The sequence below is a fragment of the Lepidochelys olivacea genome (genome assembly GCF_965140295.1).
Source record: "Lepidochelys olivacea isolate rLepOli2 genome assembly, chromosome: 5".
NCBI lineage: Eukaryota > Metazoa > Chordata > Testudines > Cheloniidae > Lepidochelys > Lepidochelys olivacea.
The window spans coordinates 123,573,977-123,601,510 of NC_140415.1; the positions used below are offsets into that span (position 1 = coordinate 123,573,977).

Genomic DNA, 27,534 nt, shown 5'->3' on the forward strand with positions numbered 1-27,534 from the left:
CCCCAGTCTGTGGTACGGATGATCACATCATCTAAGTATGCGGCTGCAACTAAACAGGAGTTTTGAGGATCTAAATTTTGGACTTAGGCATCTAGTGTGCCAGTTAGGCACCTAAATCCATTTGTGTATTTAGCTCGAAAAGCCTAAGGCACACAGGGATTGTAAACCAAAGTCCATAAAGCCCAGAAGTGATTTAAGATGTTTGAGAACTTCCTTCCATGCTATATGGATTGCACAATCCTTGATGAAACTCTCCAGTTCATTCTTACTAATCACAGAGAAAGTGCTACTGGTTTCACAGGGTTTCAGCAATTCCTTAATATAGATGAAGCTTAAAATGGACGCTAGGACATGCCAGACCTGTCATTGCCCAATGAGGGAATTTCATTAGGGTAGAATAAAACTTTAGTGTCAGGACATCTTATTTAAATTAGAGAGAGGCCCGAGGTGTCAATTTCAGATACATATTTATATCTTAGTTCAGGGCGGTTGGGTTTGATGTGCTATTTGGCACCTTCTTTCCTTCAGAGGGGACAGGGAAATGTTCATAAATACTAGCTAGAAATGTCTGCATGGACAGTGCTGTGAAAATGTCTGATTTTGCCAGTTTGGGAATGTTGTGCAACTGTTCCACACAGGTTAGAGGCTACCTATTCTATTCTATATAAATCCTTACACTGGCCTCATCACTGCAGTATCTGAGCACCTTCCAAAAGTGCATTAAGACTTAAGTGATGTAACTAACATCTGTCACATGTGATTCATTCTTTCTCATTCTCTCCCCTGGAGGAGAATTGTGTGTGCAGTGTAGATTTTTGTTTTTGGACTTTTTTATGGGTGTGTGTTTGCGTGTGTGTGCATTTATTTATTTTAATCTGCATGCTGCTCTATGTTTATATTACAGAAGGCAGGTTGAAGAAGAATACCTTGCACCTGGAGTGGAAGGTGGTGAAGTTTGTGATGGTCCTTTGTTCCTATGGATATTCATGCCACCGCCTCAAACCCACCCCCAAGAAAGTTCTGTCTCCTGCACAGACGAGCTATCTGCTTACGTGTTATGAGCTATTACTTCAGTGGGAGCTGAGGATTCTAAGTACCTCATGGGATGGCAGAATGTAACTACCAGCATGAGATTTGGGAGGTAGATGGTAATTAAATGAATTGGAATTTTTCTAGCACATAAGTGTTAACATCCTTATTCAAACATAAAGTGCAACATGGTCTTTAATGAGATATGCCTACTATATAACAGCAATTAAAAAGCATCTCTGTCCTCTGAATGCAATATAGACTGTATTATAATCACATTATACTGAACAATGATACACTCTCTTGTGGAGTATAAAGTTTGTCTCTCTTTAAGAAAGGCATATAACTCAGACAGAAAAGGTCCAGAGAATGTCAATGTAGATGGGATCAATGGGACTTTGACATGAGGCACTGCAAAAACTGGGGTTATCTTTGAAAGAAGAAGAGGAAAAGGACATCACTGAAATACAGTATTTATGATTATGAAAGATACAGTGAAAACTGATCAGCCCCCTCATTCTTATATGATCCCATAATAAGAAAAAAAATGTTTGGTTCTTAATGAAGTTAGTGGCAAAACAGTTTAAAACAAAAAGAAATATTTCTTTATATATCATATGCTCAGCTGATGGAATTTGCCATTGCAAGAAATCACAGAGTGAAATGCTATAGCTGGATTTTAACAAAGGCTGGATAATGTTACAGCCATTAATAACATGCATGATAAAATAAGGATAATCAAAACTCAAGCGCCAGTGGCTCAGTGTGCTGTGCGGATTGAGATTTGTCTTCCTCTGGCATAGGCCTGAAAGAGAGAGGAACTAGATTTAAAAATCAGATAGAAAACTGAGCTATGTCAAATCCTATAGTCTAGTTACCTGCAGTGATATTAGCACTTTCACGTTCAATTCCCTTCACAAACATTAATTAATCCTCACAACATTCCTGTCATGTTCATTAATGCATCACTGTGGATGTGGGAAACTAAGGCACAGAGAGGTGAACTAACTTGCCCCAGTCACAGAATAATTGTAGACTGATCTTATGTTTCCTACTGCTGACCTCTGCTTTACAAATTGTCAACCTGCAGGTTTGACAGGTTTCAGAGTGGGAGCCCTGTTAGTCTGTATCAGCAAAAACAACGAGGAGTCCTTGTGGCACCTTAGAGACTAATAAATTTATTTGGGCCCAAATAAATGTGTTAGTCTCTAAGGTGCCACACGGATTCCCCGTTGTTTATGCAGGTTTGGGTTTTCATCTGAAAGGTAGCATCTCTAGGTTTGCAGTGCCTGCTAGCACCAGGCTGGCCCCTCGCCTCACTACTGACTCAGAGGGAACTCTGCCACCTGCTGAATTATATTGCACAATGCAATTTAATCTCCCTCTCTCTCTCTCTCTCCCCCCCCCAGCCCAATAAATGGTAAAAGAAATGGGCTGCCATCAAATTAACCACGTAGTTACGACCCTTCTACCTCCCAAGTGCCTCTCCCATCCCCTTGGTTGGGCTGTTTTGCTACCACACAGCTGTAAATGCTAGTGACTGCGGAGGGCAATGGAACAGGAGGAGCATAAATCAAGGTCCTCCAAGACACTTAGGCTCCTCGCTTCCGCTGATTTCAAGGGAAGTGAGAAGGGCGATGGCCGCCATGTTTACTAAGGGCAGCCTGGCGTCCTAGCCCGTGGACGGGAACGGGAGATGGCCGCCATGTTTACTAAGGGCAGCCTGGCGTCCTAGCCCGTGGACGGGAAAGGGGGAGATGGCCGCCATGTTTACTAAGGGCAGCCTGGCGTCCTAGCCCGTGGACGGGAACGGGAGATGGCCGCCATGTTTACTAAGGGCAGCTTGGCGTCCTAGCCCGTGGACGGGAACGGCAGGTGGCCGCCATGTTTACGAAGGGCGACACACTACGTGAGAAGCTGGCGGGGATTGGCGGAGCGGCTGTCACCGACCGCTTCCTGCAGGGTCAGGGGTGGGAGGCCGGAGGTGAGGCGCAGTGGCCGGGCCGGGGGTGAGTGAGTGAGGATCAGGGCCGGGTTGGGGGGGCAGCTGGGTCCCGGGGTGACTGGGCTGGGGGGAGCAGCTCGGTGGGGAGCTCAGTGCCTGGGAGGGGGGATTTGGCCCCTGGGCAGGGAGTGTCGGGGGGAGGGAGGATTTGGCCCCTGGGCTGGGGGGCAGGGAGTGTCGGGGGGATTTGGCCCCTGGGCTGGGATGGGGGGGAGGTAGTGTCGGGGTGAGGGGGGATTTGGCCCCTGGTCTGGGGGTGGGGGGCAGGGAGTGTCGGGGGGAGGGAGGATTTGGCCCCTGGGCTGGGGGTGGGGGGTAGGGAGTGTCGGGGGGATTTGGCCCCTGGGCTGGGGTGGGGGAGAGGTAGTGTCGGGGGGAGGGGGGATTTGACCCCTGGGCTGGGGGTGGGGGGGAGGTAGTGTCGGGGTGAGGGGGGATTTGGCCCCTGGTCTGGGGGTGGGGGGCAGGGAGTGTCGGGGGGAGGGAGGATTTGGCCCCTGGTCTGGGGGTGGGGGGCAGGGAGTGTCGGGGGGAGGGAGGATTTGGCCCCTGGGCTGGGGGTGGGGGGTAGGGAGTGTCGGGGGGATTTGGCCCCTGGGCTGGGGGTGGGGGTGGAGGGAGTGTCGGGGGGAGGGGGGATTTGGCCCCTGGGCTGGGGGTGGGGGGCAGGGAGTGTCGGGGGGAGGGAGGATTTGGCCCCTGGTCTGGGGGTGGGGGGCAGGGAGTGTCGGGGGGAGGGAGGATTTGGCCCCTGGGCTGGGGGTGGGGGGTAGGGAGTGTCGGGGGGATTTGGCCCCTGGGCTGGGGTGGAGGGAGTGTCGGGGGGAGGGGGGATTTGGCCCCTGGGCTGGGGGTGGGGGGGAGGGAGTGTCGGGGGGAGGGAGGATTTGGCCCCTGGTCTGGGGGTGGGGGGCAGGGAGTGTCGGGGGGAGGGAGGATTTGGCCCCTGGGCTGGGGGTGGGGGGTAGGGAGTGTCGGGGGGATTTGGCCCCTGGGCTGGGGTGGGGGAGAGGTAGTGTCGGGGGGAGGGGGGATTTGACCCCTGGGCTGGGGGTGGGGGGGAGGGAGTGTCGGGGGGAGGGGGGATTTGGCCCCTGGTCTGGGGGTGGGGGGGAGGGAGTGTCGGGGGGAGGGGGGATTTGGCCCCTGGTCTGGGGGTGGGGGGCAGGGAGTGTCGGGGGGAGGGAGGATTTGGCCCCTGGGCTGGGGTGGGGGGGAGGTAGTGTCGGGGGGAGGGGGGATTTGGCCCCTGGTCTGGGGGTGGGGGGCAGGGAGTGTCGGGGGGAGGGAGGATTTGGCTCCTGGGCTGGGGGTGGGGGGGAGGGAGTGTCGGGGGGATTTGGCCCCTGGGCTGGGGTGGGGGGGAGGTAGTGTCGGGGGGAGGGGGGATTTGGCCCCTGGGTGCAGGTTGGCGGGAGGGGGAGGGGAAGGGGGCTGGCATCTGTGCTAGGGTGTGTGGGGGGAAGTGTCAGGGAAAGGAAGTGGGGGACTTGACCTTGGGATAGGGGAGAGGGGGAGTATCAATTCATTGTGATGTGTAGGGGTCAGCCCCTGGTCTGTGTATGTTGGGGGGTCAGTATCAGCTCTGTCCCTGGTCTGAGTGGGGGGGAGGGGGATTTAACTTGATCAGTGGGTTATCAGTGCCTTATCTATGTGTGGTATTGTGGATATCACCCCTGAGGGTAGGAGGGCATGCACAGATATTTTGTGAGAGTGTTTTTTTTTTTTCTGTCAGCCTGTTGGTTCTGGTTTCTTGTTGTTTCTTGTTAACAATGCTCTCTGTGGAAAAACGATCACCGAAATAACAAAAGCATGTTCTCCTGAAAAATGGGGAAATTGTTAAACACAAGGAACTGAAAATCTTCCTTCAGTCAAATTTTAGAGAGAGAAGGGAGTGGGAGAAGGAGAGACTTGAACTTATAGATGTTGCAGATGTCAAGGCTCTTTATAAGGACATTTCAAGGACTGTGTGGACCTGCTGTAACAAGCTTTATGAAGGTGACTTCAAAACCTAAGACACTTGAAAGGGTCACTGTCAAGTTAAAAGAGCGTCTTGCAAAATAAAGCTCTGATTGAGCAAAGCACTTAATCCAGTGGCTCTCAACTTTCCAGACTAGTGTACCCCTTTCAGGAGTCTGATTTGTCTTGTGTACTCCCAAGTTTTACCTCACTTCAAAACTACTCGCTTACAAAATCAGACATAAAAATACAAAAGTGTCACAGCACACTACCACTGAAATACTTCTTTTTTTACCATATAATTGTAAAATAAATTGATTGGAATATAAATATTATACTTACGTTTCAGTGTATAGAGCAGTATAAACAAATCATTTTCCGTTTGAAATTTTAGTCAATGCTTTTGATGTAGTCTGTTGTGAAATTAGGCAAATATTTAGATGACTTGATATACCCCCTGGAAGATCTCTGCATACCCCCAGAGGTACGTACACGTGCCCCTGGTTGAGAACCACTGATTTAATGCACATGCCTAATTACTTTACTCACATATGCTTGCAAAGCAAGTGGTTGCAGGTTTGGAACCTAATCTCTTAGCTTTATTAGAAATACCACCGTAAATGATTAAAATGGAAAGAAGTTTAAAAACTATATTTGTTCAGCTTGTAGGTAGAGGTACATCTTCAGCTCCTGTGAATGGGCTCAGCATCAGAGAGGTCAGTTGAATTGTGTCCATTTACATCATCTGAGGATCTGGCCCTGAAAATGAACTAGTCTGTTTCATGCAGGTTCTCCTGCACTAGTACAGTGCTACAATGCTTGGGTAAAAAACACTTCTAGGAAGTGTTTATTGGTTTGTTTGGTTTGGTTTGGTTTAATCTCAATTTGGGGGGAAACCTGTAATAGAAATGGTGGTCTTGAATTTTGCAGATTATTACTTTTAAAATTATTTGGGGGCCAAATTAAAATGGAGAGTGGCCCTTTAAAGATATTCTTGAAACACCGACAGTAAAATTCTTCATAAGATGGACAAACTGTAAAAACCTGCTCCCAGACCCTCCTTTCAATTCAATAGGACTTGTAGGGTCTCTACCTCTCTTTATATCAAGTGGCCAGCACCCATAACTCCCACTGACTTCAGGGAGGATTGGATCTGACTATGGTGGGAGAAATTTGGTCAATAAGGATTGTTATGGTGCCACTTTCCTGATGTAATCTCATAGGCTCATCTAACAATTCTCTTAAAAATGCAACTGAGGGTCATTTTATAAAAGCAATAGGATGTGGGGAGGCCAAGGACTGAGCCAGCACAGAGGCTGACCTATGCTTTCTTGGGTCTGGATGTGATCCCACCAGCTTAGAGGTTGGACAGTGTGGAGAAACATGCTGCTGCTTTCTTCACTTACTGGAGGATTTCAGTCTTCAGGATCATCAAGCTAATGCTTTTCACTAGCACTGGGTCAGTGATGCTCAAACTTTTGAACTGGTAACCCTTTCACATAATAAGCCTCTGAGTGCAAGCCCCCCTAGAAAGTAAAAACACTTTGAAATATATTTTACACCATTATAAATGCTGGAGGCAAAGCAGGGTTTGGGATGGAGGCTGACAGCTTGTGACCCCCCCATGTAATAACCTCGTGACTCCCTGAGGGGTCCTGACGCCCAGTTTGAGAACCCCTGCACTAGGTTTAAATGTCCAGTACCCCATTCACATGCACCTCATTTAAAAACAGTAAAATATGGGGAAACTGTGTGTGATTACACAGGCTACTTCAACCAAGTTATGGTGTGTTTGCTGCAGGAAGTCTCCACTCCTTCCTTTCTCAATATATAGGTCAAGGAGTATTAATAAGCCTTTAAAAAGCAGTAGGTTTCAGTGGAATTAAAAGAAATAGCCTCAGACTTTCACTCCAGTGTTCCTATTTATAGCCTTCAGATGTTGGCAGATATGAAAAGATCTGCTGCTGAGCTTTGCCAGTGCACCTCAGCCCTGAACCACAGCATTTCCTTCTAGCACAGTTGTAACAGAGTCCAAATGTGCGGTAGACGTATGGGGTATAAGGAGGAGTGTTACCAAACCCTTTAGTCCTGACTCTGGTCGGAATTGCAGTGTGAGAATCCTGATGGAGAACATCACTGTACCAATCCCCTGCCACATCTGAGACCTCTTTTGTAAGCCATCAGATGGAGCAGTTCTGTCCCCCTTCTTGTTGTTTGTTGGTATTTTTTATGATTAGTGCATTTTTCAAGTCTTTTATTTAAGATCCATTAAAATAAAAATGGAGAGAAACAATAAAATACATATGTATATGAGAAATTAACATTTAAATATCTATATTGTAGTAGGTCATTCAAGATAGGAGCCCCATTTATCTAAGCACTGTGCAAACATGTAAGATGCAATCCTTGCCCAAAGAGCTTATATTATAAGAAATATTCAGGTCTTGACAGTGGTCTCAAACCCCATCCTAAAAAGCTTACAGTTAAAATAAAAAATGAATAATACATAGCACTTATATATCACTTTTAAGCAGTAGATCTCTAAGCATTTTAAAAAGTGTTCTTAGATTTCTTTGCATGTACATATCAAAGTTAGATGACCATATCCACTTACAAAGTTTTAATTTACTTCTAATGTTCTAGGATATTTTCTCCAGGAGCCTGATCCCGAAGACCATTGAAGGCAACAGGAGTCTTTTGTTAAGGCACTAACAAGGTTCAAGGATTTGTTCTGAACTTGTTGGACTAATATTTTTTATTGTAGTATCTCATCATACATTGTTCTGACATTCATAATACTAGCCCAGCCAATTTCTTGTAATGTTTACTTTAAATCCTTATCTTCTAAATCCTTCATGGGGTCTCTTTCTGGAGTATACAATCCGCTGTTGTGTTTTGTGTTCCTGTGGTGTGTAAGGCATGCAGATACCATAGTGGTAAGCATGCTAGAAATCCCTAAAATAGTACTGGTTAGATGGTAGATGTTTATTAAACTTGTCCTTTGTGTTTTAGGAAGAGCTGGGAATCTCCACTCTTTACCCACAATGTCTGGGATTGGCAACAAGCGGGCGGCGGCAGAGCCTGGCCCCTCTGGGCCCCCAGAGAAAAAGGCAGGGGTCGAAGACTCAGGAACAACAGTGGAGACCATTAAGTTAGGAGGTGTTTCCTCAACAGTATGTATATCTGCGGCACCCCACTTAACTTCTTCCTTAATGAACCCCCAACTAATTGATCCCAGCCATGTCCTGCAAGTAATACAACCAACCTCCTCGACTCCACCATGTTGTTGTTTTGTTTTCATCCTCGCCCAAGCCCAAAGATCTTGCTGAAAGGTCCTTTTATAGAAAGGGGTAGAACAGGCCTGTGCTGCATTAACTGTACTGATGTGATTCTCACCTCTGCACAGGAGGAGCTGGACATCCGGACGCTGCAGACTAAGAACCGAAAGCTGGCAGAGATGTTGGACCAGCGGCAGGCCATCGAGGATGAGCTGCGTGAGCATATTGAGAAGCTGGAGCGGCGGCAGGCCACCGATGATGCCTCTCTGCTGATTGTGAACCGCTACTGGAGTCAGGTCCGCAGCATGCTCAGTCGAGCTGTCTTGTTCTCTCTGTGGTCTTGTCTCATTCACTCTGATGCTGTGCAAGTTATGTATCTTCTCATTTGTCCCTTCTTCCAGTTTGATGAAAATATCCGCATCATTCTTAAACGTTATGACCTGGAGCAAGGTCTTGGAGACCTTCTGTCTGAACGAAAAGCCTTGGTGGTGCCAGAACCAGAACCAGACTCAGACAGCAATCAGGAACGTAAGGATGAGAGGGAGCGAGGTGAGGCCTTGTGCCATGTAGTATGTTGTCTTTGGCGGGTTGGGAAGATGGACTTCATTGAGGGAAGTGTTGATGTTCTGTGCCCTCTGGGAAAATGAATGATTTGCAGATACTGGAGACTACTTCTTCCACTACATACAAATGTACACTCGTCCATTTCCTTCACCTCTGTCTCCCAGGAGAAGGGCTGGAGCCAGCATTCTCCTTCCTAGCCACCCTGGCCAGCAGTACCAGTGAGGAGATGGAGTCTCAGCTGCAGGAGCGTGTGGAGTCCTCTCGCCGAGCTGTCGCCCAAATTGTGACAAAGTATGACAAGCTTCAGGAGAAGATGGACATGCTGTCCCACAAGCTAAATAGTGGAGGTATGACAGAGCCGGTTGACTGTGAGAGCCTATGCTCGCAAATTCCAACTTTCTTAACACATTGAATCAGGGGTGAACCAGTTCCTGCCATGTAAGTGGTAAGGGCCAGATTTTTCCCTCTCAGACTTAAGCATCAGAATGGAATGCCCAGGTTTTCCAAAGCACTCAGCACCCATCAGCTCCTATTTGAGAACAGTGGGGTCTGTTGGCTGCTGAGCTCTGTTGAATATCTGTCCCTCAGCGCTGAAGTCCTTCTTCAGATAGTTAAACTACTTGAATGCTGAAAACTGTGCCTTGTATGTGGGGTCTAGGTGGCGGGCACCTCCAGTGCTGAATCACCTGCTTATCCACTTGGAAATACTGAAGTCCCAATGGAACCTTATAACCCTGACGTAACCTGCCATTACACAAAAGCTGCTGCCAAGACCAGCAGTGTGGAAATTATATCCAAAGTGGGAACAATGGAAACTGGTACCAGCCTCCTTCCTTTCACAGTTCACCAGCAATGTGGGCTTTTGGAGGACAGTTCTTGGATTCTTTGTAGTTTGAGGCAATAATTCACCTGTACAAGAAGTTAGCTGTCTGATTCCTTGGGTATGTTACTATTTGACACAGAGATGTATGGTAACCACATAGCGCTGAGGGAAGGTTGCAAATTCCAAACGGGCTAATTCCTTGAAAAGGTTCTTTGTGTAAGGTTCAAATGAACTCAAGAAAAATTCTGCAAAAGCAGCTGAGATTTCCATGTCTTTCACCTCAAAATAAAAATGACCTCAGGTTCACTTAATTCCTAGGCTCAGTTCCCTGAAAAGTCTGTGAAGCTGGCCTGAGTTTTGAGTTTGTATGTTTAGGAAAGCCTCACTCAGCTCTGCACAACAGACAGTGAATTCTTGTTCTGTCCATAATTTTCCCCACTGCCCAGATGTGCCTAAATGTTGCGGTACCCATGATATTTGGGAGACTGCTAACTGAAATTACATAATAGATAAGAACTAAGGGTTGAGCAACTGTCTTCATTGAGATTCCCCTCCACTTTTCTCTTTCCACCACCCTAAATAGGTTTATTATGTTGTTTACCCTTCCCCTTTGCTTGCTGATTGCTGAATTGAAGACACTGGTCCATGACTCCCCTTTCGTTTCCTCCCTCCCACTGCCTTCAGATGCATCGCTGGTGGATGAAGCAGTCCAGGAACTAAATTCCTACCTTGCACATGAAAATGGACGGCTGCAGGAACTGGCTGATTTACTCCAGGAAAAGCACCGAATCATGTCTCAAGAGGTACAAGAAAGAAAAACGGAATCTGTCTGTGTGTTTGTGCTTATTTGATCCCTGTCTGGAATACTGAACGATCCTGGTTACTGTTGCACAGGAAGCATGTTACTGCCATGGAGAGGGTGAACTGTAGAGCACCAGGGATGATTAGGTCTGAAGAATTCAAGTTCTGAGCAAAGGTTAAGGGAAGAGTAATTAGTTTTGGAGAACTGTAATGTGCACTGTACTTCTATGTGAATCTGAAGCAGAATCATGTGGTAAAGTACATGGCAAACTTGACTGGAGCAATAAACTAAATCCAAGTGTTAAAGGGACACCTGGTTTTATTGTTAGAGGAAAAGAGGATTGAGGGCATAGTTGCGGGGGGAGAGAAAGCAGGGAGTTGCTACTAAGATGCTCTTAAAAACAGCTGGCACGTTGGAGCTGACATACTACTTCTGTTCTGATGGTTATTTGAGGTGTAAGAGCCTTCATTACAAAATGATTTTACCTGCAAGGAGTATGAATTACTAGCCAGGTTTTCCTTCAGCTCTTGAAATTCCAGTTCTGGTTAACCAGTTAGAAAGCTGGTCTGTCAGATGAACGCTCGAAGGATGTGTGTAAGAAATAAATATTTAAATGCAGAACTCAGTGCCCCATATATAATGCATTTAGGCAGCTTCAACCTAACTTCACCAAAAGCCGCAAACGTCTTGAGTTCTTCACTTCTCATTTTTTCCTTCACTGCCCCGGCCTGAAATTTTGAACCACTGTCAGTGCTATCCTGCCCCTTTTCTCAGAGTGACTCCTGAGCAAAATACAGATGCCCTGGTAATGAACACTGTAGAATTGCCAAAGACTAAAAGTAAATGACAAGGCAAGACTGAGTGAGTGAAGTTAGTGCTGAGCAATCCTGGAAGGCTGTGAATCAGACACTGCTGCTTATCTTAACCCATGCTCTCCTTTGTCCCTTGGCTGCAGTTCTCCAAGTTGCAGGAGAAAGTAGAGATGGCAGAGTCACGGGTGTGTGTGCTGGAGACCATGATCGACGACCTTCAGTGGGATATTGACAAGATCCGCAAGAGAGAGCAGCGGCTCAACCGGCACCTCGCTGATGTGCTGGAACGGGTAATCACCAAGCTGTTTGAAATGAGAGCCAGGGCTAGAGCAGTTTGGAGCTCAGCAACACCTGTTAACATCTTCAGAGGGAATATTGCTGAGAGAAAGAGAGGGGGATCTTTATGGAGCCTTCCTCTACCTTGCTAAACCACTGCTAATTGGAATGGCATAATAAACGTGAGCTAAGGATGGAGTGACTGTCTTCTGTTTGTGTGAATGGGTTAGGAAGTGGGGCAGGATTCAAGTACTAAACACTTTTGTTACACAATCTTCATCCTCATTGCAGGTGAATTCGAAAGGTTACAAGGTATATGGAGCTGGGAGCAGCCTCTACGGGGGTACGATCACCATCAATGCTCGCAAGGTAAAACCTAAGGCCGTGGGGTGAGGGGAGGCTTTGATTGGTGAGGGAGAAGAAGGATGGTTCAGTGGTTAGGGCAGTAGCCTAGGGCTGAGGAGACCTGAGTTTGAGTCCCTTGAGACTTCCTGTGTGACTTCAGGCAAGTCACTTAGCTTCTCTGGACATCAGTTCCCAATCTCTAAAACAAGGATAATAGCACTGCCCTGTATATGTCACAGGAGTTATGAGGATAAAAACATTAAAGACTGATACTATGGTATTTTGGGTAATATGAGTACTGTAGCTAGATAGATACAAAATTTGTTTTTTCAATACATTTTTAAAAACTCTTGTGTTTCTTCTTCAGTTTGAAGAAATGAACGCTGAGCTGGAGGAGAACAAGGAGCTGGCCGGGAACCGCCTCAGTGAGCTGGAAAAATTGCGCCAGGATCTCGAGGAGGTGATGACACAGAATGAGAAACTGAAGGTAGGAGCAAAATTCTCTGGGAAACGTGAAGGTGGATGGATGTGATTGGCTCCTCTCTGTTTCACTCTGTTGAATCTGTGTAAAAGCTCTTTAGATCCTTCTGTGAAGCTAGATTTTCTGGTCTGTCTCTGTTTCAGGCACATTCTCTGTGCTTGGGTGATGTTTTATATGCAATAGGTCAGGATGCTAATGGGAACCTGGGGTTTTGCTGTTACTAGCATTTCTGGTATAATGGTGACACCATGTGGTCAATAAAGGGAATCGTAGCTGTCTATTTCCTGTTCTGTGTGTCGGTTTAATCAATTCACTAAATCTTCAATGCCCACCTGTCAACTCTAATAACTGCCCAGAAGGACAGGGGTTACCTTTCTCCCCAACTCATAGTCTGGTTGTGGGGAACTAATGCAGAGCTCAATGCTCCACAAATCCAATTATCTGACTGAGAGAAAGAGTCTAGTAAATGGAAGTGAAAGAGGAGAAAAGGGTTTTAGAGCTTCTGCAATGGGTGGAACAAGCTGACTCAGAACTGTTCCAACTTGATGCTACCTCAAATGACTGCCTGGGTGACAGGAAGATCGAGTGAGCCAGGAGAATGAGTTACCTCACTCCTAGAGCTGGCTTGTCCAGGTCCAGGTCAGGCATGCTAGCTGTGTGGTGAAGGGAAGTTTACCATGCTGCTGTCTGTGCCATGTCTCTGGACTCCAGGCTGTTAAACCAGTAACTTTAATCAGTACTGAAAAACTCCTGCAAATGGGATCGTTCACAAAGCCATTACCTTGCCCTGTGGAAATTCTATCTACCCAAAGGAAGGATGTGGAAGGAGAATGGGCTTTGGAATTCTGTTATCTCCCTGTGTTGGCATCCACTCTGAGGTAACATTTCTTTTCTCTCCGCTTCTCTCCTTTTCTTCATGGGACTGTATGTCTCTGCCCAGGCGGAGTTGCGGAGGGCGGTGGAAGAGGCTGTGAAGGAGACTCCTGAGTACCGCTGCATGCAGTCCCAGTTCTCAGTCCTGTATAATGAGAGTCTCCAGCTGAAGGCACATCTGGACGAAGCACGTACTCTGCTTCACGGCACTCGCAGCACACACCAGCGCCAGGTGGAACTCATCGAGGTAACCACCTCATTCCTCCATCTTCTCCTCTTTCAGATCGCCCACTCCGCCCTAGCCCTCTGACTGGCCTTGGAGTGGACCAAGCACTCTGCAGTGGTCTTTGCAAGCTCAGTTGTTGTTCTGTTTTTTTAGGAGGGTAGTAATCCTCTCCTCTTTTATAAAAGCAGGTTGATGAGGAAATGTGAGACACCTAGATCATAGCACTAATCTCTCTCTCTCCCCTCTTACTCCCCAGCGAGATGAGGTCAGTCTCCACAAGAAGCTGCGCACAGAGGTGATCCAGCTAGAGGACACTCTGGCACAGGTCCGCAAGGAGTATGAGATGCTGAGGATAGAGTTTGAACAGACACTTGCTGCCAATGAACAAGCAGGTACCATTTTTTTTCCTATTTTGTTTGTAAACAGAGGTTGTTTTTCAGAAAGCTAAGGCACAAAATGAGTCATGACTAGCAAGGGACATAAACAATAAGAGAAGGTTCTAAAAATACATTAGAAGTAAGAGAATGATGTAGGAAAGTGTTAGTCCATGACTTAATGGGGAAGGAGAGCAATGACACAGGGAAGGCTGAAGTATTTACTTCCAGTCTTCACTTTAACTGTGACCAAATGCTTAACATCATTAGTATTAGCAAAGGATAAGGATCTTTGGTAAGAATAGGCAAAGAACAAATGAAAAAGTTCATAGATATTTTAGATGTATTCAGATTAGCCAGGCCTAGTTAAATTTGCCCTCAGGTACTTAATCTCTGAACATTTAGTGATTATCTTCAAGAACTCCTAGAGAATGGGTGAGGTCCCAGAGGCCTGGAGAAGAACAAACATAGTACCTCTCTTCAAATAAGGGAAAAAGGAAGACCTGGGGAATTATAGACTAATCACCCAAACTTTGATACCTGGAAGGATACTGGAACAAATTATTAAACAATATGTTCAAACCTGCTGGGTAATAAGGGGAAAAGTAATAGGCTGTGTGGATTTGTCAAGAACAAATCATGCTAAACCAATCTGATTTCCTTCTTTGACAGGGTAGTGGATTGTGGAGGGGAAGCAGTAGCTATGATATATATGGACTTCTTTAAGGTTTTTGACATTGTCCCAAATGACATTCTCATAAGTAACCTATGGAAATATGGTCTAGATGACATTACAGTACGGTGGTTGCACAAATGATTGAAAGACCACAATCAAAGAGTAGTTATCTGTAAAGCTACAAATCTGTCATGGAAGTCATGGATTCTGTGATTTTTATGAGACCTCTTTGACTTCTTGAAAATTGTAATAATTCAGCCCCGAGTGGTGGGGCTTGGGCTTTGGTCCTGGGAAGTGGAGTTCGGGCTTCAATAAATCTGTGATTTAGTTTGTTGCCTGTATCCTGTCTGTGATTTTTAATAAAAATGCCTGTGCCAAAATCATAGCCTTCGTTATCAATGGCTCACTGACAAATTGGGAGGATATATATACCAGGCTCCCACATAGGTTTGTCTTGGGTCCAGTACTATTCAATATTTTCATTAATGATAGAGTGGGAGGTCAGGATTAGAACTGAGAATGATCTTGATAAACTGGAGAATTTGGTTTGAAATCAGCAAAGACAAGTGCAAAGTACTACGCTTAGGAAGGAAAAATCAAATGCACAACTACAAAATAGGGAATAACTGGCTAGGTGGTAATACTGCTGGAAAGGGTCTGGAGTTATAGTAGATCAAACTGAATATGAGTCAAGAGTGTGATGCTGTTGCAAAATAAGTAAGATGTCATTCTGGGATATGTTTCAGAGTAACAGCCATGTTGGTCTGTATTCGCAAAAAGAAAAGGAGTACTTGTGGCACCGATGAAGTGAGCTGTAGCTCACGAAAGCTTATGATCAAATAAATTGGTTAGTCTCTAAGGTGCCACAAGTCCTCCCATTCTGGGATATATTATCAGGAGTGCCATGTGTAAGATACAGGAGAACATTGTTCTACTTGGCACTATGAGGCCTCAGTGATAGTACTGTGTCTAGTTTTGGGCACCACACTTTAAGAAAGACGTGAACAAACTGGAGAGAGCCCAGAGGAGAGCAACAAAAGTAAAAGGTTTAGAAAACATGGCATATGAGGAAAGGCCGAAATAATTGGGAATGTTTAATCTAGAGAAGAGAAGGCTGATGGGGCATGTAACAGTTTTCAAATATGTAAAAGGTTGTTATAAAGAGGAAATGATCAGGTATTCTCCAGGTCCACCAAGGGTAGGACAAAAAGCAATTGGCTTACTTTGCAGCAAGGGAGATTCAGGTTAGATATTAGGAAAAACTTTCTAACTATAGGGATAGTTAAGCAGTGGAACCTAAGGAGGTTGTGGTATCCCTGTTGTTGGAGGTTTTTAAGAACAGGTTGGTGTGACATAATGCTCAGTTCATGCAGAACTGTGAGCCACTGTGTTACCATTCTGCCTTAGCAAGGGTGAGAGCTTTGCTCCTGCTAAGTTGTATGTCAGTTCCCTGACATTCCTGCCTGTCTGCCTTGCTAGCAAACTCTTCAAATCTATGCCAATCTAAACCTTGCCTGGCCTGTAACAATCAGTGAACCTCAGTTCCCCCAAGATGTCTCCCAGTAGTGTCCAGTCCCTCTCACGGGACACTCACAGCAATTAAGTTTGTTGCCTCCAAAGAGACAGACAGAGCACACGTAAAGGTGTTAGGTTAGCTGGGGACTCACACTTCACTTTAATACACAGCCCTGAGATGGTTTTGTACTAAAACAAGAATAAGTTTTTATTAACAAAGAGCAGAGATTTAAGTTGTACTAAGCAAGAATAAGAGACAATATGATTACAAATAAAACAAAACAAAACATGCTTTCTATTGACTAAAACTTAATTTTAGCAAGTTAGAAAATTGCTTTGACAACGATTGTTTCTTGCATCAAGTTGTCAGCATCTCTAACCCTTCATGTTAGGGGATCCAGCTTCCACAGGGGTGCTGTACCCAATGTCCCACCAGTGGTGGATAACTAAAGGATCTTTTTTGCTCCCCTTGTATTACTCAAAGTCCATTGTCTCTGACTCAGAAGCCAGGAAGGCTTTCTAGGGTGCAGATTCCGTCACCCAACATGATTGGTAAACGGTTTTCTCCTCTGCTTGTTTAGCTTGATGGGTTTATTTACTTTGCATGCAAAGGTACTCATTGTCCTCTGCCTGTAACCAAGTCAGTCAGACAAGCAAATACACATTTCTTTGTCTAGAACAGGTGGGGTTCATCGATGCCTCCCAAACACATTTTAAAAACATATTTTCAGTGCACCTCTATAAATCTTTGTTTGTAACCTGTATATACACAGTGATTTCGGGGACCAGCATGTCGCCAGTTTACATATAATACATTATATGACAAGTATGTGATCGGGCAATGTGTCAGGCCAGAGGTGAGTTATTTTATTGCGGGGGACACTCTGCCAATTGGCATTTAGGGGCTCCCGGAGTCACCGTTGGACTAACACCTGTCAGGGTGCTTCAGGCAGAGGGATGGACTAGATGACCTCTTGAGGCCTCTTCTAGCCTGACATTTCTATGATTTCAGCAGAATGCCGCCTTTGGAGCTTTCTCTGCTCTTGTTAAATACTTGTTTGCACTGCTCTATCTCAGAAAAAATGCTCCTTAGACATATAAGACAAACTGGTGTCAAGTTATCTTCTGTCTTTCTGGCTGTGGCCAAATGTTCTTACAAGGGTTTCCAGGATATTTGAGAATTAGTTGGTTATTGGTAGTGGAGAGATTGTGTAGGGAGAATATCCCTCTTATGTTATTGGAAGCTCTTTTTCTGAGAGAGGGGATTTTGTCTAGGAAACTGGGCTTTATAACCAGAACCCTGGCATATTTAAATTCCACCAGAGAGGGGCAAAAAACTATTTTTAAATAGCACTGAAATAAGAGACTTCTGATGGGGTAGCACTGCTTTCCTGTACTCAGATTCTTGATGGGAAGAAGAAATTTGTGAAGCAGTAATGCTGAGAGAGACCTACAGTGGTGATTTGCAAGAAGATACGGTGGCAAATAGGACCAGTACAGTTGTCCAAGCCACCATGCCTTGGAGCAGGGAGATGAGTCTTTCTCTGTGCCTTTGCCTGTCCCTGGTGCATTTCATTCCCTTCTGGGTACATCATTAGCAGAAATATACTGATACAATGGAAGGACTTTTCAAAAAACCAAGAAAAATACTCTGAGGTCTGGAGGGCAGAGCTGATTGTGGCCTGTGATAACTAGACCACGTGTGTGTGTTTTTTATAGGTCCAATAAATCGGGAGATGCGTCACCTCATCAGCAGCCTCCAGAATCACAACCACCAGCTGAAGGGGGAAGTGCTGAGGTACAAGCGCAAGCTGAGGGAGGCCCAGTCCGACCTGAGCAAGGTACTGGAGCTGGAGATGCTGGGAGAGAATGGGGAAGATGAAAAAACCTGCTATGGCAAAGCATAGGCTACCAGTCTGTCTCATAGTTTGCCTGTGTAAATGTCTCTCTGGTGCCACAGGCTTTGGGAAAAGTATACCAGGCCCCAGGGGATAAACTGCAGTTTTCTGCCAGGCTCTATGCAGAAGCCTCTTCTTGGATTTCCACCTCCCACAGGGTGGACCTCCCTCCATGGCTGCATTCTGCTCTCTAAAAGTATTGGCAATAGCATCTCTGAGGGAAACGTGTAAGGGAATCCTACAGGGCTGGCAGTGAGAAATGTGTTCTGGCTGAGAACTTCTTCCATTTACTTGATTTTGTTTCCCTTTGTTTCTTCCCCATTGCTCCCCTCTCCCCACCCCAGACTCGCTCCCGCAGTGGGAGTGCCCTCCTGCAGTCCCAGTCCAGCACTGAAGAGACCAAGGAGGAACCACCGGAGATCAAACAGGAGCCTGATGATTCTTCTGCCCAGGCGTCTGTGCCCAAGGCTGCCCCCGAGGATGCCAGTGATGCCAAGGCCAAGCGAGATGAAGAGGAGAGGGAGCGCGAGAGACGGGAGAAGGAGAGGGAGCGCGAGAAGGAGAAAGAGAAGGAGAGAGAGCGGGAAAAGGAGAAGGAGAAAGAACGGGAGCGAGAGAAGCAGAAGCAGAAGGAGTCTGAGAAGGAGAGAGAGTCCACCAAGGAGAAGGGGAAGCATGAGGATGGGAGGAAGAAAGAGGCTGAAGTGATCAAGCAGCTGAAAGCTGATCTCAAGTAAGAAGTACTGTTGAAATTCTTCTTCCTATTTTTCCAGCATCGTGCCCTAATCTGGGGTGTCCAGGGAGCATAGCTAGAAACCCCTGATTACCAGAATTAAGACACTAGCTTTTGGAGTTAAAGGTAACTCTTTCCTTGGGTCACTGGTGTTACGATTGTGCCCAGGGAACACATAGTGGAGGTGGTATTTAGGTCCTCCTCAATCAACAAACCTTACTGGTTGCAGATATCTGTAGGGGGTGGGGCTTGTCAGGTGCAGATTTCCAATCAAAGACCATGCTCCTCGTCGTGGATCAGTGACTGAGAAAGTCTAGAGTTTACTACCAAGGTAAGTTCTTCTGCTGCTCTCTTTCCTTCTTAGTCTGAGTCCACTTCAGAATGTCTCTGCTCACCCTCCGATGTGTGTTTCTGCATTGTTCCAGGTACAGTATGTACGTGTGCCCACAGTAGGACGAGCCCAGTAATCACACAGAAGCCTGCATTGGAGGATGCTGAGAGAATGTTGTTGTTGCTTTCAGGCAGACAGCATCACACCATAGCGTTTCTCCCATATATTCAAATTGCTGTTTTTCTTTCACGGTTGCCAGGAAAGCCCAGGAGAGCCAGAAGGAGATGAAGTTGCTGTTAGACATGTACCGCTCAGCCCCAAAAGAACAGAGAGACAAAGTTCAGCTCATGGCAGCCGAGAAGAAGGCCAAAGCTGAGGTAACTATGTGCAATTACTGTCCTCCTTTTTCTCTTGCCCCTCACCATCTAATGGTTGTTCTTGAAATGCCCTCCTCAAGCGTGTTGAAGGGCTATTGTTTCCTCTTCCTGACTCCAGAATGTCCTTCCCTTCTTCCTCTGTCAGACAGCTTAAGGTTGGGACAGACTGGGAGTGCAGGCAGAGGACTGGCCTTTGAATGGTCCTTCATCATTGAGGTTGTGAGGTGTCCATCTGGCTGATGATTCACTCATCTACCTTTCTGGCAAATAATGTTACTATCCAGCATGATGATGTGCATCTTATTGGCTCTCTGGTGTGTGTAAAAGTATTAGAGTGGTTTGAACAGCAAGGGGGAAAAGGCTTCCTGAAGGGGTAGAACTGGGATGAAAATTAAACTTGAATGATTAGGGAGACATTTATTATAGTGCAGTTTGACTGTGGAATAATAATCTCCCAAGGGAAAAGGTATAAACCCCATCTCTTGAGGTATTTAAAACTAAACTGGATAATCAGAGAAAGATTTGTGATTGAAAGTGAAGGATACTATATCCCAATGACATGGCAGAGGGAATGTAGATAGGCAGAATGTAATTATCGATACAGGATTAACCGCGAGAGTAGGGTTAATGTATTTACTCTTATTAAAAAGAAAGTGCCATGGAATCTTTAATGGTGATTCTGGTCAGGAATTCAGTTTATATCGCATCCTATAGATGGAATAAATGGGCCCAGAGAGTTAAAGGTGTTAACATGACCCTGTCATCGTTCAGCATCACACATTTTGAGAAAAGGTTTGGTATACAGAGACCTCAGCCTGCCTAATGCCATGGCAAGCACACCCATTTTTTAACCTTTTATTAAAGATACAGGGAAAAAGGGAAAGCATTTGAAATGTAAAGTATCATGTAAGGCTTTTATTTTAACATAGCTTGTTCCCTTTCCCCTTAGCTAGAGAGAGTTTTTAGAGGGGAAACCCCCCTATTTGACAGGTTTTTTTAGACGGTATTAAAGATAGCAGTAACTGTTCTTTTGGGGAAAAGAGAAGAAGTTTGTTGAGATGGGCTGGAGCTGTTGTTAAAGTTCAATCCATTTTCTAAAAGACAAGATGAACAAGGGGTGGGGAGAACAACAGTGACAGAAAATGCAGCTTCTGTTTTTGGTAGTGAGTTTTTCCAGCAGCAAGGCTGCAAGTAAAACAGGCACATCAGGTCTTACAACCACTTAGGGATCTGGCAGATTTGTTTCAGTATCAGGCTGTTTAGGGCATTGCTTTTAGTTGCCTCTCTCGTCATAGGCTCACAGCAGTGTTGCAAAATATGCACTCTTGGCCGGCTAAGCCAGACTCTTGTCAAATAGAAGGAAAAAGAAGAGGGATAGGAAAGAAAAGAAATAAGGCAGGGAAGGAAAAGGACCCTTGTGAGAGACAGAGAATCTTATATTCCAGGTAGTGTTTGGGATTTAGCCAGAGCCAGTGGAGGTGGCGATGTCATTTGCATTCCCTTTTTGGCCTGGTCTGGTCAGGAGATCTCTTGTGATTAGGTCAATGAAGGCCCAGTGGTATTCCAATGGATCCTTGGGTCCCAGGAGATACTAGGGGTGGCAGTTTTGATGGTGAAACTTTCTCCTTCTGCTTCTTCTTTCAGTTAGCAATTGTCCCCCTTTGTTTTGCCTTTGCTAATTTTTACCCCCAAAGCCTTTTTGAGGACCCCAAAGGGAGTGATGGGTGGAATAGCCCATCCCCTCATTATTTTGCCCTCAATTAAGCCTAATTTCCAACACAACATTTCGGACCATTGATTTCCAGTCCCAAACTTTTCTTGTTTAGCAGGCATGATTTTAAAACCGTCCTTGAATTATATCAGTGGGCCTTTTTGTTTGGATTAATTTAATCTGTCTATTTCCCTTTTGCACCTTTTCCCATCAACATTGATTGTTATAGGTTATTGTGACATCTAATGAGCTCTCACTCCTCACAGTTAGGATAAATTTGTGGGCCAGTTATTACAGCAACACCTCCAATAGCATAGTACCTCCTAACATCATGCTGGGGAACTGGACTAGATGAGAAAATGGGTCTTCCCCCCCCCCCCCTTTTTTTTTTTTTTAAAGAAATGTTTCTCTGTGGCTTTGGAAAATTGTGGGGAAGGTTGATTTCTTAGCAGAGTCCTTCTTGCTGTTCTATTCCCTGTCTAGCCTCAGAGCTCTTTCGCTCTTCCCCCCCATCTCATCCCATTTTTTCCTTGCTGTAGCTGGATGAGCTGAGGCAGAGGGTGAAGGACCTGGAGGACAAGGAGAAAAAAGAAAGTAAAAAAATGGCAGATGAGGATGCTCTACGCAAGATCCGGGCAGTGGAGGAGCAGATCGAGTATCTGCAGAAGAAACTAGCCATGGCCAAGCAGGTGAGAGGAGCTTATGGAAATGCCCTCTTAGTAAGGCCTTCTTGTGGGGCAAACCTTATCAGGGAATGGCTGGAATTAATCGAGAGAGCACTTCTACCCCACATCCGCCACCTCCATCAGATGATATTCCAACTCTGCACGTGGCCATGTAAGGCAATATCATCATGGTGTAACTGGGACAGAGTGAGGAAAGAGTTAATTTCACACACACACATCGGGCTAGAGTAACACTGCTGAGGCGAGTAATGCATGGGGTGAGTGAGGAGATGGGAGAGTCAGTCTGCGGTGAGGTAAGATGGTGTTGCATTTTTAAATTACACTAGATTTATACAGAGCGTGGCCAAACAGGGACACTCAGGAAAATTAATCCAAATTAACTAAAGTTATGAATGCGTAGTGGATTAGTTAACAGTATTAAACTCCTTTGTGGCCACTCTTAAACAGAATGAAGGCCACTTTAATTCTGAATATCTTAATTCACTTTGGAATTAAGACAAGCTCACCGTTTATATGATTCAGAAATAGCAACAATTGGTGTAGTGTACATAACACAAATACCATTGTATAAGGAACAGATACTTTGGTTGATTGGAAAATTCTGCATTACGAAGGCAGAATTGTGTGAGGGTGAATAGAGCATCAGTACATGGGGCATGTCCCTGTTCCTTGTCAGTTAATAGTGGAGATCTTTGATTGATCCCACCTTGCCTGTTTCCTTTGTGAATTTTAAGACAGAGTTTAAGGGGGCTGGATGGCTCGGGGGAGTAGTAATGAGCTATGGAATCATTGACTTTTAGATTAATTGACCTAAATTCAAATTCAGCTGAAAGATGTTACCATCTGATGGCTGTTAATCAACTAATTTTAAACAGGTCACGGGTCTCTGTCTAGTTCCTAGTGGAGAGGTGGCCATGTAACAGAGCCAACTTTCACCTTTGTTGGCTTTCCTAGCACAGAGATCAAGGACTGAATGCCTATGGAGACTGAACTACCATCTGTCCCCTAGTGGAGCATCCTTCAGTTCAGTGTTGTGACTGTTTTTTGGGTAGAGGGATGTTACTGTTCTTCAGGATGTTGATCTGCATCTTTCACCAACACTAAATTCTGTTTCTTAAAATAAAGGTAGAGGGTATTAGTGTTTCAGCGCCCTATAGTGGAGGGGAAAAGAGAAATCCAATTACAGTGTGTTTCATCTCGGTTCTAGGAAGAAGAGGCCCTGCTTTCAGAAATGGATGTCACCGGTCAAGCCTTTGAGGATATGCAAGAGCAGAACATTCGCCTTATGCAGCAATTGCGGGAGAAGGATGATGCCAACTTCAAGCTGATGTCAGAACGCATCAAGTCAAACCAGATCCACAAACTACTGAAGGAGGAGAAGGAGGAGCTGGCAGACCAGGTCCTGACCCTGAAGACACAGGTAACCAGAAGAGGGGTGTTGGGAAAACAGGATGGGTAGGGACATTCCCCCAGTGGATCAGGGCAAGCTGCTGCTTAGACTTGTTTTAAACCTCTTCAGTAGTGCATTGAAAGATGCCAGTGGTCCCCAAAGTGTTCAGAGTTGTCCCTCCCCTGTCCCTGCTGAAGCTGGGAGTGGGGCCATGGTTCCCCCACAGGCCGGGGGGAAGGGGTCCACAGCTGGGGACAGGTCTGGGGCTGGGAGCAGAGTCGCAGGGGCAGGAGCGCAACCATGACTGGGTGCAGAGATCAGGCTGAGGACGGGCCAGGCGCGGAGCCAGGGCTGGGGGTGGGGCAGGGCTGGGTGGCGCTCCCTCCCTGCCCCAGTGCGGGCCAGCCTGGACACCACCACGCCCCCCTGAATGTTCTTCTGCGCCCCCCCCCTAGGGGGCACACCCCACTGTTTGGGGGGCCTCTGACCAATGCAATGAGAAATTTCTGAGAGAGAAGTTTACCACTACGTAGGGCTGGGAGAAGGAAAAGGTGAGGGATTTTTTAATCACATGAGAAAAGGTGCTCTAGTTGCTGTCCCCTCCCACAGGCCTCTTCTTGGAGCCTACATGGAAATGTCCATTGCTTTTGACTGATTCCACTAAGTGCTCTTCCAAAGGAGCGGGCTAGATATGTTTAACAACCAGTTATTGAGTGTTCGATTGCTGGGTTTAGGAAGGTTCACCTTGGAGCTGTGGGAAAATGTCCCTTTGATTGAATGTATAATTTGACCTCTGTTGATTGTCCATGTGTCCACATCCTAAGAGAGAGAAGTGGGGTTGTAGGAGTGGGAGGAGAGAAAACACAGTGATAGGGAAATGTGATGGTTGCAGCATATAGTGATCTGGGAAGGAGAAGAAAATTCAAAGACAAAATATCAGCAGCAAACGTTTCTCTTCCTTCCCCCACCCTTCTCGTTTGGAAGGTGGATGCTCAGTTACAGGTTGTGCGGAAGCTGGAGGAAAAGGAACACCTGCTACAGAGCAATATAGGCACTGGAGAGAAAGAGCTAGGCCTCCGAACCCAGGCGCTGGAGATGAACAAACGCAAGGTGAGCATGAACCCTTGGCTCACAAGTTTGAGTTTTCTTCATCCTGTGGAAGGCTGCTAGCACTGGATTTCTCTGATGGATTTTGGTATTCCATGTCATTACACCATTGTGGCAGAAGGCAGAGGAATACCAAATAATGTTCTGATTAAGGCACAATAGACTGATAAAGAATGCAAGGAACAAGAGCAATCAAAGTGGTTTCATGAAACACTGAGAAGAGAGCTGAGGGTAAAAGGAAAACTAAACTGCAAATGGAAAAAGAGGAGGCAGCCAAATGAATATGATCAGGGTCTGTTAAGGCCTGCAGAGAAAAGATAGACAGTAAAAGAGCATGAAGACATCAGAGGAATGAGAGAGGTTTTAATTAATATATCTAGGGGCAATAAAAAAAAGGTCTGTTAATAAGGAGTGGAATTAGATGGACTGGTATCGCTGATTCTACCCTCCTTTCTAAATCTCTTGTCAAGAAAAATGTTGGGAGAGAAATCTGAACAACTATTAAGGAGGGAAGATAAAAGCATCCCTTTGTAACCAACAGTCGGCTGTTCTGGATTTTGCATCCTATGGTATGAAGAGAATTTAGCTAAATGATTTACTGATCCCCTGGCAAATTTAAAAAAGAAAATCAGGAACAGTTAGCGGGGTGTTGGAAGACTAGAGCAAAGAAAATGAGATACTGGCTTTCATAAGAGGAAAAATAATGATTGTGGTAGTTCTCTATCTGGTTTAAATAACAGAACAGTGGCAAAATATCTACAAGGTAATAGAGCCAGGAGCAACAGGACCATGGAGACATAAGGCTATACATATTTGAAGGGTATAAACACCAAGGAGGGGCATTAGTCTTACTCTGCGTTTCTCACTAAAGAATTAAACTACGAAAGGGAACGTTTAGGCTGACTGTCAAGAACTTGTTGACAGTGAAATTTCAGGTTGTTGAGCAGGCCCTCCAGGGAAGTCCTGTAAATCACTTTGCTTGGATCTTCTAAAACTAGACTGGAGGGAAAACCCTGAAAGTACTGTGGGGCACAGTCTTGGGCGGGCAGGGATTGGGACTAGAAGATTTTTCTAGGTTTTTTCCATCTCCAATATCTATGATCCTATGGCCATCTCCTTTGACAGGCAATGGATGCAGCCCAGCTTGCTGATGATCTCAAAGCACAGTTAGAGCTGGCTCAGAAGAAGCTACATGACTTTCAGGATGAGATCGTGGAGAACAGTGTGACTAAAGAGAAGGATATGTTCAACTTCAAACGGGCTCAGGTACGTGCCATAGACCACAGTCCCTCACTCTCCATCTCTAGTCAGTCTGCCTCTGCCTGCCAGAGTGAAACTTCAAAAGGGTCCATATCATATCCCACTGCTCTCCAGGTTTTTTTCAACTTTATTTTGTTTCCAGCTTCCTCCATAAGTCATTTTGGCCCCTGCCTGTGTCCTTTTTCTCACTTCCCCTACCTTCTGCACTCAGCCCCTATGGCTTGGCCCAGTTTGAGATCTGACAACATTCCAGTACAGATCTAATATAATCACTTTTTTCCTGTGAAGAGCTGTTCTACAGTGCACTGGGAAGAGATGGTTGGAAGCACAGCATTGGCATATTTTACCATGCACTTTAAGGGCCCCAGTTCTGTACCCTTGAAGCACAAGCTCTCTGGAAAAATGGCTCCAATAATTTGTTTGTTGGTCTCTCATCCTCCTGCAGGAGGACATCTCCAGGTTGCGTAGGAAGTTGGAGACTACAAAGAAACCTGATATGGTGCCCAACTGTGATGAGATCTTGATGGAGGAGATCAAAGATTACAAGGTGAGAAACTCTGTCACGCTCCCCTGTTAACTCTTTCCTAGCCAAAGGGTTTAGTCTTCCTATTCATTCAGTACTGGCCTTCCCTAACTGTGTAACTGGAGAACCACCTTCTCCTAGGGCAGAAGGTAAAGTCTGCTTTCCATGGTGGTGTATTTTCCACTTGGGGCACCTGAAAGCTCAGCCAAGGTCTGTCACGTGTGGTAGCTTAGACTCTCACTGCAGCATTTTTCTCCTGTAGGCGCGTCTGACCTGTCCATGCTGCAACATGCGTAAGAAGGATGCTGTGCTCACCAAGTGCTTTCACGTCTTCTGCTTTGAGTGTGTGAAGACGCGCTATGACACCCGGCAGCGCAAGTGCCCCAAATGTAATGCTGCCTTTGGTGCCAACGACTTCCATCGGATCTACATCGGCTGAGTCTCGCCACAGAGAGACAGAGTCATCTCTTCCGCCGACCACCCAGCCCCTTTCTCTGATTGTCTGTCTGTCTGTCTGTCTGTCTGTCACCAGCAGGGCAGTCACTGCTTCTCCACCACCCACGTTCTCTTCCAGAACAAGTGACCCTGGGTTAGGGAGTGGGGCGAGGCAGGTTTGGGATCTCTGCTCATCTTCTCTTCCTTTCTGCCTTTCCCTTTAATCTTGATGGGACCCCCACCCCACAATGGTCATTCCCACTCACCCCCTCCACACTGCTGAGTTGGGGTTGCTGCTGTGGAGTAATAAAGCCTAACTCAACCCTAACCCCAGGGGTGATGAGCCTGAGGCCTTGAAATAGCAAGTCAGCTTTGGGTATTAAATGGATGATGTTAGGGTAATTTCCCCCCCCCCCCCTTAAAACCTTTTCCTCTGATTACAACAAACCTATTGGAAGATGGGAAACTTGTGTCCTTCCTAGAAATGTCCCCCTCTGTGTGTTTGTGTGCTGGTGATTGTTTTTGTAGGGGTGCTTGGAAGGGCTGGGCAGCACAGCACACCGAACTTTTTTATTCTGGTAGGGTTTTTCGATGTGAATAGCCTACCGGTTAAAGGCCCTGAGGCAGGAGGGAACTTAAGCACAAGTACTGTTGACTTCAGTGGGAAGACTTGTATGCTTAAAGTTAGGCACATGGTTAAGTACCTTTCTGATTCAGGGCCAGAATCTGCAAGGAGAGCCGTAGAAAAAGCTGGGGCAGCTGAGAAGATGTTGCATTCCCAGCCCAAAGGCATGCTGCATACACCTTAATGTCAGGAAGGAGCGAGAGAGAAGTACAGGAGAATCCTCGAGAATAGCATTCCATTGATGTGCCCCATTAGGTCTGGATGGAATATGGACACTTTTCTGTTCCCTCCCACCTAGCTGGGGCCTCACTAGCAGTGTCCTTATTTTCCAGAAGACGATTTGTAGTGGTTACTTTGGTACAGCTTTGCCACAAGGACTATTCTTGTACTACACAAACTCCAATAAAAACTGTGGTTCCA

The 27,534-nt window shown here is 45.9% G+C and overlaps 1 protein-coding gene across 5 annotated transcripts; it reads left to right on the top strand.

The window, feature by feature from the left end:
• Positions 1–2,974: 2,974 nt before the first annotated feature.
• On the top strand, positions 2,975–27,534 carry RNF20 (ring finger protein 20). 5 transcript variants are annotated; one of them, XM_084628284.1, is made up of 20 exons: positions 2,975–3,038; positions 8,006–8,166; positions 8,400–8,567; positions 8,673–8,820; positions 9,000–9,182; positions 10,343–10,461; positions 11,416–11,562; positions 11,840–11,917; positions 12,261–12,380; positions 13,315–13,494; positions 13,730–13,865; positions 17,758–17,879; positions 18,281–18,669; positions 19,260–19,377; positions 21,628–21,777; positions 22,982–23,194; positions 24,149–24,274; positions 25,397–25,537; positions 25,977–26,078; positions 26,317–27,534. In XM_084628284.1, exons 2-20 carry the CDS (start codon positions 8,038–8,040, stop codon positions 26,491–26,493), a joined length of 2,946 nt encoding a protein of 981 aa, XP_084484410.1. In that variant the 5' UTR covers positions 2,975–3,038; positions 8,006–8,037; the 3' UTR covers positions 26,494–27,534. The 5 variants fall into 5 exon arrangements, with proteins under 5 accessions (XP_084484410.1, XP_084484409.1, XP_084484412.1 ...); XM_084628283.1 differs by having other exon boundaries at positions 2,993–3,013; XM_084628286.1 differs by lacking the exon at positions 2,975–3,038 and adding an exon at positions 5,013–5,032.

Coding starts and splice junctions, on each gene's coding strand:
- RNF20 (XM_084628282.1), top strand. CDS start 8,038: ATGTCTGGGATTGGCAACAAGCGGGCGGCGGCAGAGCCTGGCCCCTCT. Junction 13,495..13,729: donor GCCAGGTGGAACTCATCGAG/GTAACCACCTCA, acceptor CTTACTCCCCAG/CGAGATGAGGTCAGTCTCCA. Junction 25,538..25,976: donor TCAACTTCAAACGGGCTCAG/GTACGTGCCATA, acceptor ATCCTCCTGCAG/GAGGACATCTCCAGGTTGCG.